A 17862-nucleotide genomic window follows, 5' to 3' on the forward strand; every position below is an offset into this window, starting at 1 on the left:
GGCGGTAAAGTGACGAGTGAATTGAAACTCCGTTCTTTAAAAAGCAAAACCTATTTCTAATGAACATGCCAAAAAACATGCACGCTTGTAAACATTTTCATTCCCGGTACGCAATTTAATGACAATTCGTAATATACCGTTTCTCTAATAACTATATCGGTTCCGTGCCTTTTCCTTTTCCTGGATCCTCAGCATATGCCTGCTTTGCGATGCGCGAAATCCCTTTAAAAGTGACAGCTGTAGAGCACCCGTTCCTAGATTTCGCTTCGAAGTTGTATGTCCCTGTCTGTCGTAGCAATGGGCGTAACCGGTGGGAGCGCGGGGATGGGAACCACTAGTAGGGTGGATACCGCGCAGGAGGAAAGATATCCCGTGAGCGAGGAAATGTGTGGCCGCTGGTGGTAACCACAGGAACCATAGGAAGGGTTGTTACCGGGGAAGCACGATGGTATCGGGAAAGCGAATGAGTCCCCAACCGCAGGATGGTCAGTTACCCTAGAATGAGTAGGGCAAGGCGAGTGCGTAAGAAGGCACAGTCGGTCGGAATTTGCCGAGGGAACTACCCAGAGGTTAGTTATCCTTGAGGGAGGGGGAGGGCTACCAAGGAACGAGCTTTTTTGTGAGAGTGTGAGGAAGGTATAACCAGAGGATGCTTACAACGGTCAACTTTCAGACGGTGGTCACCGTAGGAGGAGGAAGGTGTGGCGAAAGCGGAAAAATTCCCAACCAGAGCGTGATTAGTGTGGTACCAGGAGGCTATGCTGGGAACGTGAGAAGGCGCCATTGGTACATGGTTGGCAGGAGAGGGGGGGGGTAGTTACCCTAGCAGGAGAAGAAGGGTTCCCGTGGAAGGAGGGTAGGGCGAGAGGAAGAGGCTATGGCGAGAATATAAAAAGGCGTTCTACGGTAACCACCGGAAAGCGGTTGCCATGAAGGAAAAAAAGATATCTCCGACAGCTGCTGCGAAACGCGCCGTCCGAGTAGACGATCATCAGCGGCAGTGCCCTTCTAGAGCGGCGACTGTAGAGCAGATTTTGACGAAAAGTGACTGTTCTGAAAAATTAAATGTGCGGCCTAGAACACTACAGATGTGCGGAAGCTATCATATTCTCTAGCACAACATATCGTAAAGTACAAACACTAACAGGGGTCTCAGAATCTCGCGATAACTGTTCGTGTATTTTTGATCGCTTTCACAATCCGCTCCCAGGAGACTTCCAGATAGATGCAAGTGTTTTGTGATGTTATCGACTGCGTTAAATAGGTTTAGCGTGTTAAATATTCTGCAATGCGCAGCAAAACTACTTATTTAGCAGGTAAGTATCAGAGGAGAAGGAATAAAAATATCTGAAAATCGAGAGGAAGCAGCAGGAAAAGGAGTAAAGCCATGATGGGAAAAACCAGGCACAACCCAAATAAAATGAAACGCTATTGATTTACTTGTTAAAAGAAAGGCAAAAGAACTAGACTGCCGGAAATGGACAAGAAATTTTAAAAACAGCCATTCGGCGACAGGGCAGTTCTCTGCAACAAACGTCGTCTTCGTTTTTGGTGGAAAAAGGGAGGTAGCGCTGATAAAACTTTCTTTGGCTGAAACTGACCTGAAAACTTCAATATCTGTCCAGCCGGCATTAAATCAGAGAAAAATATTCTTTTAGCATTTCCCGCTAACCGCCAACCCGCGACGGCTTAGCATTTCTGGAAACAACGTTCAAGAGAACGTTTTCTACATTCCCAAAATGTTGAGGGAACGGGATGAAGGCCGATAGTTTACAAAAAAATTATCGTGATGGCGCCATATCTCCAACACAAAAGAAGGACCTGACAGCGATTGTGCGCATTTTCGCCCCTTTTTGCTCGTGCAGCAAAAACGTGTTCTACGTCTTTTTGAAAATTATACAGGCAGAATAAGTGATTTACCAACCCAGCCACTACTCTTAAGGCACGATATGTTACCGGCCAATAAAGTATACTACTCTAAACTGATGCAATTAATGCACAAAGAAAAGCTTTACACCAGACTTTCAGGTAGGTCGCCACACTACAGCTTCCGAACTCATACACATACAACCAAAAGAATTAGAACTAATTATGGTAAACATGATATTGATTATCAAGTAATAAAGATACTTAACCGCCATGGACGCTACATTGATTTTACGCTAGCATTTAAGTGATTCAAATCAACTCATGAAGAATTTTTACAGAGCAGTGAAGATAATTTATACAAATAAGTACCCATAAGGCGTATGCAAACCTTTAGTTCTTGTAAATTTTCCCCGGTTTTCTGTCAGTGTCCTCCATCACAAACGCTAATTCATGTCTTCACTAAAATGTGTTGTCGGGAAACCTAAGTTTTTGTGTTGTTTCACCGCGGAAGTTGTTTAATCTATAACCATAGTTCTGTGTTTATATGTATTTTATATTCTCCTGTCATTATGTATACCGTTTCAACAGAAGGAAAACTTGTATATGTATTGAAGCTGCCCACTGCGAATTTCAGACGGGAGACGAGGTCTTGTCAGGCTCCATGCCTTTTGCCTTGTCTTCCACTTGCAGTTGAAAGAAAATAAAATGTTTCTCTCTCTCTCTCTTTCGGGGGAAAGACATGAGGAACGTCAGTACGGCGGAAAACCCAGCTGCACAACGAATTGTTCTGGGACTCATACCTGCACTTCCAATGATTAGAGAAATAAACTGCGGACGTCAACACAGCATTTAAGTCAAAGCTCTCCGGACCTGCTTAGCATTGCCTAAATGCGCCTCTACGTCCGAGACACTTACCCTTCACCGTACCATCATTAACTCCCCCCCCCCCCCCCTCCCCTCCCCGTCTCCTGTTGAAATCCCGAGAACATATATTCACTTGGAATCCGGATGTCTTGCCGGCGTCTATCCAGCCCTGCTATTATAAAGCCATGTATAGGGTTCCTACCTCCGCAAAAAAAAAAGCGCTTGCATTCGGTCTCTCGTTATGAAAACGAGCGCAGCCGTTTATTAGCATGATAGTTCCCCTGCACGATGAGCAATAACATTATAAACAACGCGTTAAACATTGTTTGCCCCCAATATACATCCTTTGTGGGCAATAAAGAGGGCAAGCGGTATTTTCTTGGGCCATGATGTGACTTTGTTGTGATGTCACAGTGTTCCTAATGTGCAGTTGAAGTCTGTCGTATTTACCAATCGAACGTTAGCACCTCTACGGATCCCGCGGTACGCTCATGACACGACTCAAAATCAAACTACTGTGCTCATTACTTTTGACAAAACCTGTTTGGGTTTGGGTTTATGTTGGTTAAACATCCCAAACCAACTTTGGCTATGAGGCACGGCGTAGTAAAGAGCTCCGGAAATTTGGAGCACCTGTGGCATATTAGCATTAACATGCACTGACCTCACAAAGCACACAGGCCTGTAAAAATTAGGCTCCAATGAAATTCGACTGCCACGGCCGGGATCGAACCCGCGTTTTTCGGTTCATTAGCCGAGTGCCCTAACCACTGAACCACCGCGGCGGAGCTGACAAATCCTGTACTTAAGTTTAAATGCAGCTCACACGAAATACTGGCACGCACTTATTACCGTGCTTTTTGATTGAGTGTTCATAGACATGAGACACCTTGACCGCTTTTGTTGGGATTATTGCTATTACATTTTTGTGCCAACACCCTACGTCGCTTTGAATTTTGTACTTGCCCTCGGGCTTGTCCCCTTTTCCCTGGTGTTTAGAAAGGTTATTTCCTCCATTCCATGTTGCCCAAAACAAAGCGAAGGTTTCATGAAAGTTGGTGCTCACCCACTCGTTAAACAGAGGCGGAATGTGCCATATGTGGCGAACAAACGAAGCCTAAGCTTGATATCCGTGATTAGACATATTACTGTATCTCTAGTACACCATTCAATTCATTTGGCCGCCGCAAAAAATGATAGTGTAAAGTAATAATGTCCGGGTGCGGGCTAGTCATGGCACCATGTTGATATTATGGCTGCGATTCGGTTGTAATTTTCAAAAACTGACATCATCTCACGTGACTGCGGTGAAGATCAGCGAAAACATATGCATTAGCCGTCGGTGAGTTGCCCGAACTATCCCCGACATCACATTGACGTGCGACAAGGAGCGGCATTTTTTTAGATTCTCTCTTCACGTAACTTTTGAAATGAATGAGCCCCGTTATAAATGTTCTTTTTGTGGGCGTTCACCTCATTCACCTTGCACGCGTCTTCCCCTCTAGTACTTCACATAATTTTGCTTCTCTTTCTTCTTTCATGTTCGTATACTTCATCTTTAGCCTGAAGATCCCGTATTCTACCAAACAGAATTCCAGAATTAGCCCTCAAAATGTCTGCTTCTATTCTGATGTTTTGTACCATTTCGCGCTTCTGCAGATAGTCGTACAAATTAAAGCTACAAATCACTATTCTGGATGAAAGCGGCCCTTTCAGTTACAGTGTGATGGTACATAAAATAGGAAATTGCAGCATGGAATGATCTGAAGGATGGGTTATCGTGTATGCTTACCTTAACACTTCAACTTGTCGGCGATCAGGGTGGCATGTCCAGCCTTCACAAACGCTTGACACAGATTCACTTCCCCGAAAAAACCTTTTTCCGTACTCGCAGACCTCTAGGCTCGAAAAAAAAGGGTAAAAACAACTCATAGCTCGGTAATGAAGGAAGCGGAGGACACCGCAAGCGCGTTTTCCAATACCTTAACATGTTTTGCTATCGCGCATTTCACGCGGTAAGCACAGTCAGATACTCCCATGCCATATTCGACTGCTAGGAGGAAAAGGAAAAAAAAACATGGCCGATTTCAGAAGTTAGGCGAAATGCGAATTAGGTGCGCTAGCAATTCGGTTTTCCTTTTTGTTCTTTGGTTCAGATCATGTGTTCACAGATGGCAGTTGTTCGGATAGCGATAATGGGTCAATATCCATATCGTCATCACCATGAGCCAGACTACGCCCACTGCTAGACAAAGACCTCTCGCGTCTCCCTCCTGTTCTTTCCCGGCGGCGGCCACCATATCCCCGCAAACTTCTTAATCTCATCCGCACAACGAACTTTCTGCCATTTCCTGCTAAGTTTGCTTTCTCTTGGAATCCACTCCGTTAACCTTAAGGACCCGCGGTTATCTTGCCTTCGCACTACATGCCCTACCCAAGCCCATTACATCCTCTTGATTTCGACGACAATATCATTAACTCGCGTTTGTTCACTGACCCACTCCACACGATTCCGATCTCTTAAAGTTACACCTTTCATTTTTCGTTCCGTATATGTGCAAAAATTTATTCTCCCCATTCATAGATCCGGGGAATCTTCCTGCCATTCCTTGCAAAGTGATGCAGCTGTCAAAACCAGATGCGGGAGTGCTCTTCTGTGGCAGGTGCTGCTGAAGGTGGAACTTGTGTTACTTGGCTTAGGGTGCGACCCAGCTTGCTCTTCCTGACCAGTCTCTTACAGTTAAATGAGCTGCTGCCTGACACGTTGGACAGGTATGTATATATGTATATATATATATATATATATATTGTAAAGGGGGTTTATTACGAGGTACTGGGGAACGGGATCGGCGACGGCAACAGTCCGGGATCAGGTCGGCGACGCACACACGAGCGTAGGGCTGCCAAAACTCGCGAGAACACTGCCACCCCTTCTTCGTCTTTTCAGTCATCGGACGCATCTTCTTGTTTATCCTTACAATCCCCCTGGGGACAAGTCGAGCCATCCTGGCGAATTAGGGTGATGACAAGATGGCAGGGTCATAGTATGGCTTGAGGCATTGGACATGAACGGTCTCCCGTCCGCGGCGGCGGAGGTCAGGAGACGGCGTGAGGGGTTCCACGACATAATTAATAGGAGAGGTGCGCTCCAGTACACGGGAGGGACCATGGTACTTGGCTAAAAATTTAGAGGAGAGACCGGGAGTTCCTGCAGGGATCCAGAGCCACACAAGGGCGCTAGAAGAGTAGTTGCGTAAACAGATGCTTCGAGATAGTGGCACAACAGACTACTATACCCTCATACAGGCGCAAGCTCATAATCACGACCCTTACCGGCTTCCTTGATGGGAGTTATTTACACAGGAACACCTTCAACAGAGAGAAATCCAGTCGCAGTTATTGCTTCCAGATGAAGCTGGTCGCACTCAGAGCCTATAATTAATGCCTTATCATTTATTTTTTGCTATTAACTCTTGCCTGCAAGCTCGAATGTTTGCGTAGCTATCTGTTGCGAGTTCAATATATGAGTATACGCTTATAGTGAAACGACAAGAATACTCGGGCACAGACAGAGGCGCACCTGTGCCCAAGATCAGCTGAAAGCTTAAAGCATACAACATAGTGCGGTACTGTAGGCAGAAAGATGAAATGCACAAAATTAGTAATGGGAGATTTCAGGTTTATGATAAATCGAGTGAGAATAACAGCCCTGAAGAAAGAGAAAGTGTACACGACGGCTGAGGTGAGAATGCCCTGAGGGCTGTGGGGTGCGATCATGATTGATTGCGGAACGACTATTTGAGGGGCGCAGTTAAGTTAATAAATAGAGCGACCGGTATAGGAGATAAGATTACTAGCTGAGATGTATAAATTGACGTAACGACGTTGTCAGAGATGCGCATCGCAGAAAAAAGAGCACGGAGACGACCAGACACGAGGGCGAAAGAACAGGCAGAGCTAAGTACTTGGTTGAAGACCTTGAAAGTAGAAAACTGACGAAAGGCAGATATAGACAACAGTAGTTGGAAGAAGCGGCCTTATCTCACAAGGAGGTGAGATCAATGATGAATAATATTTCGTGACAGTTTACAGCAGTAGCCGAAAAACGAACATAGTAACAGCAGTCTAAAATGCTCAAAAAGAAATTTCACTACAATTGTAGCTTTGAAGAAACTACAGTTTAACTTTCTATCATAGTTTTATGTGAAAAGTGTAAAACGCTGCATTGTTTTCACTTCCGTTATTATTTTTTGAGCAAATTAGTTAACGCGAGAAGAAAATTTCATTCAGTGGAGAAAAACCACAGAAGTTTTATTTTATGTGAAAACAGACTGCTCTTGTTCATATTACTGGTGAGTGTTAGAGCATGTGTGGAGGCGCACACAGCCACCAAACCTCTATACTGCCCAATACCTTGCCTAACGCGAGCACAAATTTTTACCACACAATACCAAGCAGTGGAACGCGTACCTCTTCAGTACTGCCGAAAGTGCGAAAACTGCATTTTGGATAATGTAAGCCGAGAGCAGCCAGAACTACTACCAGTTGTTTCTATATTGGCCGCACAGCAAAGCGCAAAAGGAACAAGTACAAGAGGATTACCAAACAATGCGCTGATTTCTATCTTTAAAAACATAAGCTGAAATCAATCGCTTGCGTTAGTTCTCAATCTATCCTTACACTCTAGGACCCTGCGTCATAGATATAAAAAAGGAATTAACGGCAATTAAATTTAAAGTAGAAGTTTTCAGCTGGTCTGATGGAGGTGATTAAGCTGTTCGGATCAGCGAGAAGGCACGACATCGAGCACGCACGACACGCGTGCACGACAGCGTGCAAATGAGCGGCAGCTCAAGAGAATCTCAAGTTTTCTCCACTGCTTTCGAAGCAGTTGAAAATTCCGGAAAGTACGAACGCAAAGAAATCTCGTACAAATCTTGTCATAGACTGTATCCATACCGGTGACTGGTGACGCTGACAACATGTATCATTCGGTAGGAGTGCTATGCGCCGGTTAAGGGAAAGCTGCCACGTTCTACGCCCTACGTTCCTAAAAACTAGTGTTTCACACCTGCTTTATGTGCAAAAAAATCAAATGCATGTAGCCATAAGTTTTATTCGGGTTCCGTTGGAAGAAATTCGTGTTATGAGTTCTTACGCAAATAAAGGTAGTTAATATTTTCTTGTGCACAGGCAGGCCAAGGATCTCCCACGTGTTAGGGGGCAATCTTAAACTTGCATCCATGGCCATTGCCTTAGCTTCTACGATGTAGAGCGATGACTCTCCGCCCCCAGCAGACGCAAGACCCGCTGCAGCGTAGTTGAAAGCTGATTCAGAACCCGAGCTTGACGGTCGGACACAGCCTGCAGTTGAAAAGCTGTGGTCTCGACCTGCCAGAGAGAGAGACACGTAAACTGCAATTCTCAAGGCAGACATTGATTTCATATCAATGATATTGTGGGAAAATACTCCGTTAACTTTCACACTGACGGAAATAGTCACGGCCATTTCTCAAATCATAAAGCAATGCAAAATGGCCATGAATAATTAATGTGTTGAAGTATTTGTGCACCGTGTTAGCAATGTTTGATTCTTCAAATGCTACACCACTCCCAGTTGTAAATGCTAGGAAATGAAGGAAGTTGATTTATTACAGCTGGACTTACGTGACAGCGTCCTTAGCGTAATAAGGGAAGCCAGGGTGGCGAAGAAGCACGTGCGCATAGACGCAGTTTTCAGAAGTTAGCACTGCGGATTTTTCGCACTTAGCATAAAAAGATGGCAGCGTCCTTCGAAGCTAGAGATGGAGGCTTCAGCCGAAAAAGCATTGGTTGCGATTCTCCTCTGTTCACGGTTACCGGTAACTACCAGTGTTGTTGCCTCTCGCTGTTTTTTTAGATATACTCTAGATTCTGGCGCTCCTGGACCTAACGATGTCTCCAGCTGCTCTGCAAGCGTCTTAAAATCAACAGAAATAAGTTTCCAGCTTTTTCAAGGTGTTTAATTCATTTCAGAATTTAACACGACATAGTGCAATAATGTACAAATCTGTTTTGAGCATCACTCATTGCGTGCTGAAAATTACTCTCGATTGAGTGGGTTTAACTTAGCATTGCCTTAACTAGATGGCGCCAGTGCTTCGTGTTTCCTATTTCGCAGAAAATTAATCTCCGAGCATTGCTTCGGCAATTTGCTGGAGGAAATAAGAGTTGCAGTACGTATTGGCTCTAGACGTCTGTGAAATATAAGATTTTGGCAAAATAGTGGCTATTTATAAAAGAAATTTCTGCTCCATGTAAAGAAGATCAAGTTTAATGTTTTCGGAGCGCTATGTTAAAACTTTCCGCGCTGATGGTTTATTGCAGCAGGCTAACGTAATATTCCTCAGTTCCACTATCACTCTAAAGCTATACGAGAACTCTGTTTTACCACTATGGGTGTAGCTGATGCAGCCAGAGCTTCAAACGACCAGCCACACAACCAGCAATTTACATCTTCAATACAGCAGTCTGATGATCACCTCAATTCAGAAGTATCCAGAGACAGACGAGCTATTTTCTTTAACTCCCATTTGTCCCGGTCAGTTGGAAAATTCCCACTTATTCAGGCGTATATTTCAATAGTTCTGAACTTTCCGCTTTCATCATTTTTCTCTTCGAGCACTCGCGCTGGAAATTCGCATACAAGCGGCGAACCTCCAGCGCCGTACCTACCTGCTGAAGATGTCGCAGTACCTGGGAACGGAACTGGGCATCCAACGCCTCCTCCTGTTCTTTGAGCTCCGCGAGGCTGCTTTGGGTATCGGCGAGGTGCTCGCGGGACTGGTCCGAAGGCCGCTCTAGCGAGGTCAAACTTGCAGTGTTCGGCAGAGACGACTGCAGCTTCTCCTGCTGGTCTGTGACAGAATACACTTATTTTCTTGGGTGATACTTCCGAGTACACTTCATTGAATGCCTTTTTTTTTCTTTGTGCCATAAGCAAAACAAATAAAATAGGCACGTCGGCCACCTCAAAATATTCAGGGTGTTGCCTAAGACACGCATACATTTCTTCATCAGAAGTAGTAACACGTTAAATATTTTTAGGCACCTGAACACTAAAACAGCTTTTACACCAGCCAATTGAAAATTTTCAATCCTCCACAGCATTTCAGGCTCCTCAGTAGGATATAGTGAGAAGAAAAACCATTGGCATGATTTGCAATAGTTTTTTGGTATGATCCATGTCCATTTTTAAGATTTATTATGATCCGTGTTGCTTGCTGTTTTTATTTCACTATGTTCCAAAGCTCTAGAGCATGCTTCGGCTGTTTTACTACTAAGAACAAATGCATTAATGAGTAACAGAAAAAAAGTTGGTCAGGTTAATCACCTCTTATGATTGCATAGCGTAGAAAGTGAAGACCTAAGAGACGGAAGATGCATCGCTGGCGGTAATTTGCATGTGATGTGCTGTCGTCTTGATCTTTTGATTCCTACCAATCTGTCAATCCTGGTTTTAGTGGCGAAGGTGTCTTTTCGAAGCACTGCAACCTTTCTCCGGTGTTTATTCTTAGCGTTTGAAAACGAAGTCGATCTAGCACATATAGGCAAGTACAACGCTTAAAGCAAGGCAGTGGTTGCTGGTTTGTAAAGGGGCACTTCACGTAAAATACGGCGTCGTTAAAATATGTTCAGCTCCCACTTTACACGTACAGCTATGTAAAATGTTAAGAGCCTAGTGGGTCTGCTAATGGTCCTTGGTGTGAGTCTTTTAATGTATCGTCAGAGCCAGAAAACTCTTGAACACATGGACTCACTACTCCGAGAGTTAGGACTTTCAATGAAGCTACAAGAGCCACACTCGCTTCTTAAAAGCCTGCCGCTGGGGCACCAGTTCCGGCTATGGATGTGGGTGCCGCTCTTGATGCCTGCCTCATCTACAAGAACCACACTCGCTTCTTCAAGGCCTGCCGCTGGGGCACTTCATTTTCGACTATGGCTATGGGTCGCGATCTTGTTACTTGCCATGACCATGAGCGAATAGCCATACCTTTACAGGAATCACAATGTTCCCAATATCCATTGATTGAGTGCCGCGCATCAGAAGCGAAGCGGCAGTTCAACCACGCCTATCACGTGCACTGCGAGGTGCTCATTCACACGACTGCCTTTGACAAAGGAGGCTTTTGGCAAATACTTCGGGCTGCCAGGAATCATTTGTGGTGTTGGCCTTTAGGAAAACATTTAAATGATGTAACATTCCTGTCCGTAGCAGCAGTCGCGGCCCGTTATCATTTCCTTCGTGGTCGCGTTAATACGGTGTCCAACACGAGCATTTGCTTAGCGGAGAACAGGGCTTCATGAAAGCACCGGGGAAGAGTTTCGAACGAACCAGAGGCCGAAGTGGCCGACGCCACTCTTTCAGCCGAAGGGCTTCCGTGCAGAGGCACAGCCGAGCTCGAAGGTTGATACTGCGGCGGCGACTTGTCAGCTGGCTGCAAAGAAGGTAAAATATATACATTTATTAAATTCCCTCCGAAGAAATCGCATTTAAAGAAATTCTAATATGCTCTTTTCGCACACACATTTCTTCAAAATGACTTGCGATTATTTTAAGGAGATCGCAGAAGGTAGTAGGGACGTACTGTGAATAAATACCGTGAGGCCACTTCGAGTATCACACTATTTACGCTATTGGCTCTAGCCAGGTACGACGACCATTCTTCGCAATGTATAAAAGCGCCTGCGGCGCCAGAAGGGCAACAGTTCTGCCGAGGAGTGGTGGATGAATTGAGAAAAGATTTGGTTTGGTTCGTTTGTCAATTTATTGGGGTTGTCCCGAAGTGAGTCAGGCTATGAGGGACGCCGTAGTGAATGGCTCAGGAAACTTCGATCACCTGGAGTTCTTTAACGTGCACTGACATCGCACAGCACACGGGCCTCTAGAATGTCGCTTCCATCGCAATTAAACCGCTGCGGTCGAGATCGAATCCGTCTTTCGGGTCAGCAGCCGTGCGCTTGAGAAAAACATTTGGAATCCTAACTAGAATAATGTGATATGTACAGACGCACGACATGTGTGCGTGTATATATATAGCTGCCCATATAAGTTTGGGAATGATATGTTTCAGAACACTACCATATTGTGCAAGGTGCTAGTGTTAAGGTGCGCTAAGCACACTCATGCGCCAAAGTTTGCGGAATGCGGGTTCGATAGAAAATTTATTCAGGAGTGGTTAGGCACAACAGGTCAAGGAAAAGCAAACAAGCGTGAATATGAGTGTTCCACCCTAGTAGAAGAATACCATCTGACTGGCTAGCGAGGCAACGCAGAAATTAATTTTTTGCTATGCATCTGCATCCCGGAAACTTCTCTCGATGACTGTAGATGTACACGTATAGACAGAAGTTTTCAGAGCACAACAACTGCAATACCGCCTTTTTTGATGAGCAGTCCTAGATGTGTCCACGAACTAAAAGATGTATACTGGGGTCCCCGGCCCGACCTAGGCAATGCATGATTCAATTGCCTCGTGCGTCTTTAGGAAGCGAGGAAATTCACATTTTTTGTGAGTTTGGTGGCCCGAAAACTTTCCAGAATACGTGTACACTGGCAAGACCTGTAAAAAGGCGAGATTTAGAAATTTGTTGGAATATTTAGGTATGTTGGTACACTAATTTCTAACACCTTGTTTTTTGCACAGCAGCATATACAGTGGTTTATTTTGTTGGCGCAAACAAAAAAGGAACAATGCCGCTGGCATGACAATAAAAAAACTGATCTGTTTTGAATAAAACCGGCTGTAAGCGCACTTGATGGGAAAAGGATACGGCGTCATTACGGTAATAAAATCGCATGCTAGGATGGCAACGGCAACCCTCCAGAGAGAAGCCAGATGCAGCAGTAAGAAAGCGCACATGCCACGAACTAGACGTTAGGTATCTGATAATGACGATTACTTCAATTTAACCTTAAGCTTGCAAATTAATGAAGCACCCAAAACAATTACTATTGGCCTTGTAAAGTTGTTTACGTCACTTTTGATTTTCATTTGGAACAGAGCGGGCTTGGAACTGAGCGGGAATAGGGTAAGTATGGTGCCCACAATTCTTTATTTTGGTCGCCGGTTATTTCATAAATATCACATTACGTTAAACTTACAGTCGGTAATTGTAGGGGCGCTTAGAACAAATCGAATTTGGCCTGTATTGGGTACCGCGTTGTACTCACAAAGAGACCACTTTCACCGCAAACGGAGGTTTTGTAAGCTACAAAGTGCCAGAAAAACAACTAAAACAGATGTCATCCTCACCAACCGATTTCGCAAGAAAAACGCGTCATCACCAATTTTTGTGCACGGATCGCGGAAGGTGCGTCACAGAGCCATTCACTTTAATATGGAAACCAGTAATTTTCGGTGAGGACGTGAGGAGATTGAATTGACCGGGGGGAAGATTTTTAGATGCAATTTCCTCTCTCATAACAGCGTCCTTTGCAGTCAGAGAAGGCGTCCACAGAACCTGAAAGGACCACAGAATGTTTTAACTCGGAACAATAACTTGACTTAGTCGTCCCAATTGACTCTTTAAGGATTCCTGCTTTTCATCATCGTCCCCAGGAGTTCTGATAGAGAAGCGGAGAAAATTGTATGTTTTACGGGCATTTTTCAGGCTCATCAGGTGCATCTTTAGCGGTCGAACAAAAATCGGGTTAGAGATGTGCTCATGTGGATAAAAGTAGAGATTCTTTTATAAGTTAACACACGCGACAGCCTACCAATATCTGATGCCCGATTTAGACGTGATTGTATCCTTGGACAATAGAGCAATAGAGAGCTAATTTCACGTATCATGCATTGCAAACCACTTCGTTAGCCATCTGTGCGATTAGCTTTATGTACAGGAATATATAGCTGAGAAATTGTAAAAGTTTTCAATCTTGGATCCTGAAAGAACAAGTCACTTAAGCATAGTTCTACTCTGCAGAGCACAGTACGTTGGAAACGTGCAGAGCCTTGAGCTTCAGGGCCTTTAGCTTGTCTGAAAAATCGTTGACCGACCACAATAACCCATCAAAGTTTATTTTAGTCCAGGATTATTCTGGCAGTTTTCTACAGAGCAAAGGAAAGATTGTTTTCCGAAGATTTTTATCAGCAATGCGAAGCGTAAAGTCAGGGCACAGTTGATGGAAGTAAAAGCATATCGTCGCACACTCATGGATAAAGCAAGCCTTACAGGATTCGTCGGCGAGGCAGACGTCAGTGCCGGTGAGCTACAGCCAGAGTGGACATGTTCGCGCCGCTTCTGGACCACGTGACCATGGGACACTTCGAGCGAAACCTCGTCGCCAACGACACTCAGCACTCGGGCGTCTTCTTCCAGGAGCCCAACGGACTTCGTAGGCTGGCCATCGCTGCTGCTTGCGGCGCTGCAAAATGGATTCACAGCTTGTCCCGTGGAATTGACGTGAAACACGTAGTGCGAATGATTGGCGCTAATAAAGAAAGAAGAAGCCAACGAAATCAAGCGCATAACTTTTTTTTGCTATTTTCATTTGGAAATGCAAAAAAAAATAGTTTTCCCTGCTTGCGACGCTTCATTTTTCATGCTGATTGCTTTCAGTCTGCTATTCCAGGGCGTATAAACAGAGTAACAACTTATATCTGAGTTTTCTTTGCCCATCGCCAGTCCACATCTCGGGTTGAGCAGCTATTTGAGGATTGTTTGAAAAAACGTTATGAAGAAAGAAAGAGCTTATGCTCTCAGCTCAACGAAGTTACTTTTCCTCGCTTAGCAGGCGGAGAAACAAATGAGATATTTAGCGCTGTACCTAATAAAATCTATGGTTTGCTCGCGAAATTCATGTTCAGTGTTTCTTTACTCTGTATTGCTTTTAGCGGCCGCGGTAGCTTAATGTTCATGGTGCTCGGCTGCTGACCCCAATGATGCCGGTTCGTTCCCGGCTGTGGCGGTAGCATGTCGATGGAGGCGAAATGCAACAGGCTCATGTATTATGCGAGGTCAGTGCACTCTGAAGATCCCCTGTTGGTCTGGTCTGAACTTCCGAAGCCCTCTATTACGGCGTTCCTTATAGCCTGGACACCGTTGGGACGTTAAACCACATAACAACATGCCAAAACAACATGGTTTTTCTGCCTCATCGTAACGCAGAATACAATGTAGTGTAGACCTTAAAATTTTAGAGGCATAAAATGTCGGTGACCTTACATTCAGATCAAAAAAGGATACCAAAATGCTTTCGGACGGCAAGAAAGTGTTAACGATTTAGACGGTTCACACCCGTACTTCATACTTTCTTTGCACTGCGCTGCCCTGTTGGTGCAGGACGAAAATTAGGCGCAACAGTTTTGCTGAGCAGAACGTAAGTTGCATTATAAGTGGCTTTAAAACTATGCTTTCCTTCGGGTTAAACTGCCTGCAGCACAAAGATTAGTCTTATTCTGGTATTGTAGGTGGATGCTTAAGTGCATTAAGTTTAATTTGATTTCATTTATTGGGTATTAACGTCCCAAATCGCCTCAGGCAATGAGGGACGCCATAGTGATGGGCGCCGGAAATTTCGACCACCTGGGGTTCTTTAACGTGCACTGACATAGCACACTACGCGGGCATCTAGAATTTCGCCTCCATCGAAATTCAGCAGCGCGGCCGGGACCGAAACCTCTTTCGGGCCAGCAGCCGAGCGCCGTAACCACTGAGCCACCACGACGGATATTAAGTACATTAAGTGCGCTTTTGAAATTAAACATGTTAAACGCATGTCCCACAAGATATCGTCTGAAGAGGTGCGTCTGCTTCAGAGAAGGAAAAGAGACAACAAACTTTTTTCCTCCAGAACCATCTACATTCCAGGATACTGTGGAAAGCACCGGACTCTATTACGCAGGGACGCAGAAGATTCACTAAATCATAACCTCATAGGTGGCAATGTTTCCCTGCGATGATGTAAGTGCTCGTCTTTCATGGTTAGGTAGGCAACTTATTATCTAACTTTGCGCCTAAATATACGTTAATTTTAGTATTTATCTCCTTAGGCGTTCATGCATCGTTTCTTTGTAGCTCTACACTGCGGTATTTAGTCTCTGGTTTTCATCAGCGATCAGCTGCACTGTAATGGCAGCCGAGAACTTGCCATTCCTCTAACCAACCCAGTGCACTTTAAACTTTTTTCGACCATGGAAATATGGTGCAATTAGCTCAGACTAAAAGCGTCCTGCACAAGCTTCTCACCTTAGTATTTGGAAATTGTCTTCAGCAGAACCTCTATGCCTATATAATGGTGCAGCCTCACGCACGAACACATTTTTTGCACTTGTCCAAATCGCGCTCGAACGTATTGTTCAATGTACAAACCAAGACAACAGTCATTGAAACCGAGAAAAAGAAAAGACAATGCATTGATTTTGATAGCGGCTAAATTATGAGAACTCATAAATACACGCACAATTGCATCTATATGTACATAGAAATATGCGAATGCACTTGAGAGTAAAACGGCAGGCAGCCGAAGCAACCGTTGCTCATTTCGCGACATATGGAGTGTGTGATTTCCAGATCCGACCAGATGGACATGGTTTTCTATTCCACAGCTTTTTCAAAACTAAATGCTATCTAAGATGATTGGGCGGTTTACATTCCCGCTCCAATGAACACATCCAAATAACAAAAACCATTTGCCTACAAGGTTAGGTATCATACGTGTTTGGGCCAGTTGTTTTGACACTGGAGTAAATTGCAAGCGCTGCATAGTTTTACAACAAATGAAGAGAAGCCTGTAAAGACATTCAACACCTGACAGTGCGCTTGACCATGCTGTCTTTCCTAGCTTCTCTTCTTTTTTGTGAAACTGTGCAATGCTTGCAATTTACCCATGTTTCAATGCTGCGCTTCGTTCAATGAGAGCTGCCATCTTTCCTACATGTATCTATAGGTCACTCATCCCCATGGCAGTTTCTTCACAGAATAACTAATAATCTTAAACTTGCGGACTATTCAGGAATGCACCTGTAGAACAAACAACTTTGGAGACAATTTAGCAGCGGCTCAAGACTGAAGCACGATAGAGCCAGCTGTTTATACTATTCATTAGACGGCATCACTCCACACTGCTCCTAGGGGCGCACGTGCGGAATCGAACCTTTTAACTCCCCTTCCTCAAGGACGAACGATGACGTCACACTCGCAGCGTTCCCGGTGGCCTCCGCCAGAAGTACAAGGCTTCCGTTCTCACAACCTCAGCAAGGCTTCCGCCGTTGGTGCTGCTGGGATTTTTTGGGGATTAACGGCGCGATTAAGCCGCGGCGGCCTGTAGCGACGACAGCAAAGGCGGCGAGGGCGACGATGAAAACGAAGCCGGCTTTACGCATCACGAGCTTTTTAACGCTGTTGCGTTAAAAATGGCTTCGCGACCTGTTGTGGGAGCCCAAGCTAGGAGACCCTAGGATAGTTAGACGTCGAAATACCTTATCTCAGCGGTGGCCATCTCCGAGGCCCTGCTCCTGGCGGCGGTCACCCGATTCTGCCAGAATCGTCGCCACTCCTCGCGGGACCTTGAGGCAGGGCCCAGCGCGTTCAGCAGGCTGGTCATCTCGTTCCAGAGCCGCTGCCGCGTTTCGGGCCGCAACTCGTTCGTGTCTCGTCCAAGGCCTGTGTGGATGCACAGGAAGTCGAGCATGACAGCCCACTGCTCGGCGCTGCAGAAGCTGGTATCTGGGTCTCGTGGATGTTTCTCGGGAGGAGACAACTTCTGGCTGTGCCCTAACTCGGCCATCGCTGCCGCGCTTCAAGCTTCCTCTTCCTTCGTCACCGCTTTTCAGCACGAGCTGTCCTCAAAGGATGCCACCAGAGACACCTGAGGATTACCTTTCCGATGTTTCCGATGCTGCTTAAAGTGCACGCATCTGCACGCATTCTGTATACCTTTCTGTTTTTTTTTATCCTCAATGTAAATCTTCAGCACAGTTGCTGCACCAGTTCATAATTTTCCACGTAAATTTCTTTTCTGACGTTAATTTTCACATCGCTTTCAGAAACAAAAAATTCGCTGTGGCTTAGCTTGATTAATCCCGGTAATTGCGAAAGCAATATCCGTACCTACGCCATGGTTCAGCTGGTTGTGTAGCTGGT

General features: G+C 45.0%; 1 protein-coding gene across 1 annotated transcript; it reads right to left on the reverse strand.

The window, feature by feature from the left end:
- Positions 1-7995: 7995 nt before the first annotated feature.
- Positions 7996-17506, reverse strand: LOC149361825 (uncharacterized). Its single transcript, XM_089568165.1, has 5 exons — positions 17199-17506; positions 13951-14143; positions 11108-11210; positions 9448-9629; positions 7996-8124 (listed from the first exon to the last, which is right to left on the reverse strand). Exons 1-5 carry the CDS (start codon positions 17504-17506, stop codon positions 7996-7998), a joined length of 915 nt encoding a protein of 304 aa, XP_089424291.1.
- Between the last annotated feature and the right edge of the window lie 356 nt (positions 17507-17862).

The sequence above is a fragment of the Amblyomma mixtum genome, chromosome 2 (assembly GCF_055824585.1).
Source record: "Amblyomma mixtum isolate Tamu chromosome 2, ASM5582458v1, whole genome shotgun sequence".
In the NCBI taxonomy this organism is placed as follows: Eukaryota; Metazoa; Arthropoda; class Arachnida; order Ixodida; family Ixodidae; genus Amblyomma; species Amblyomma mixtum.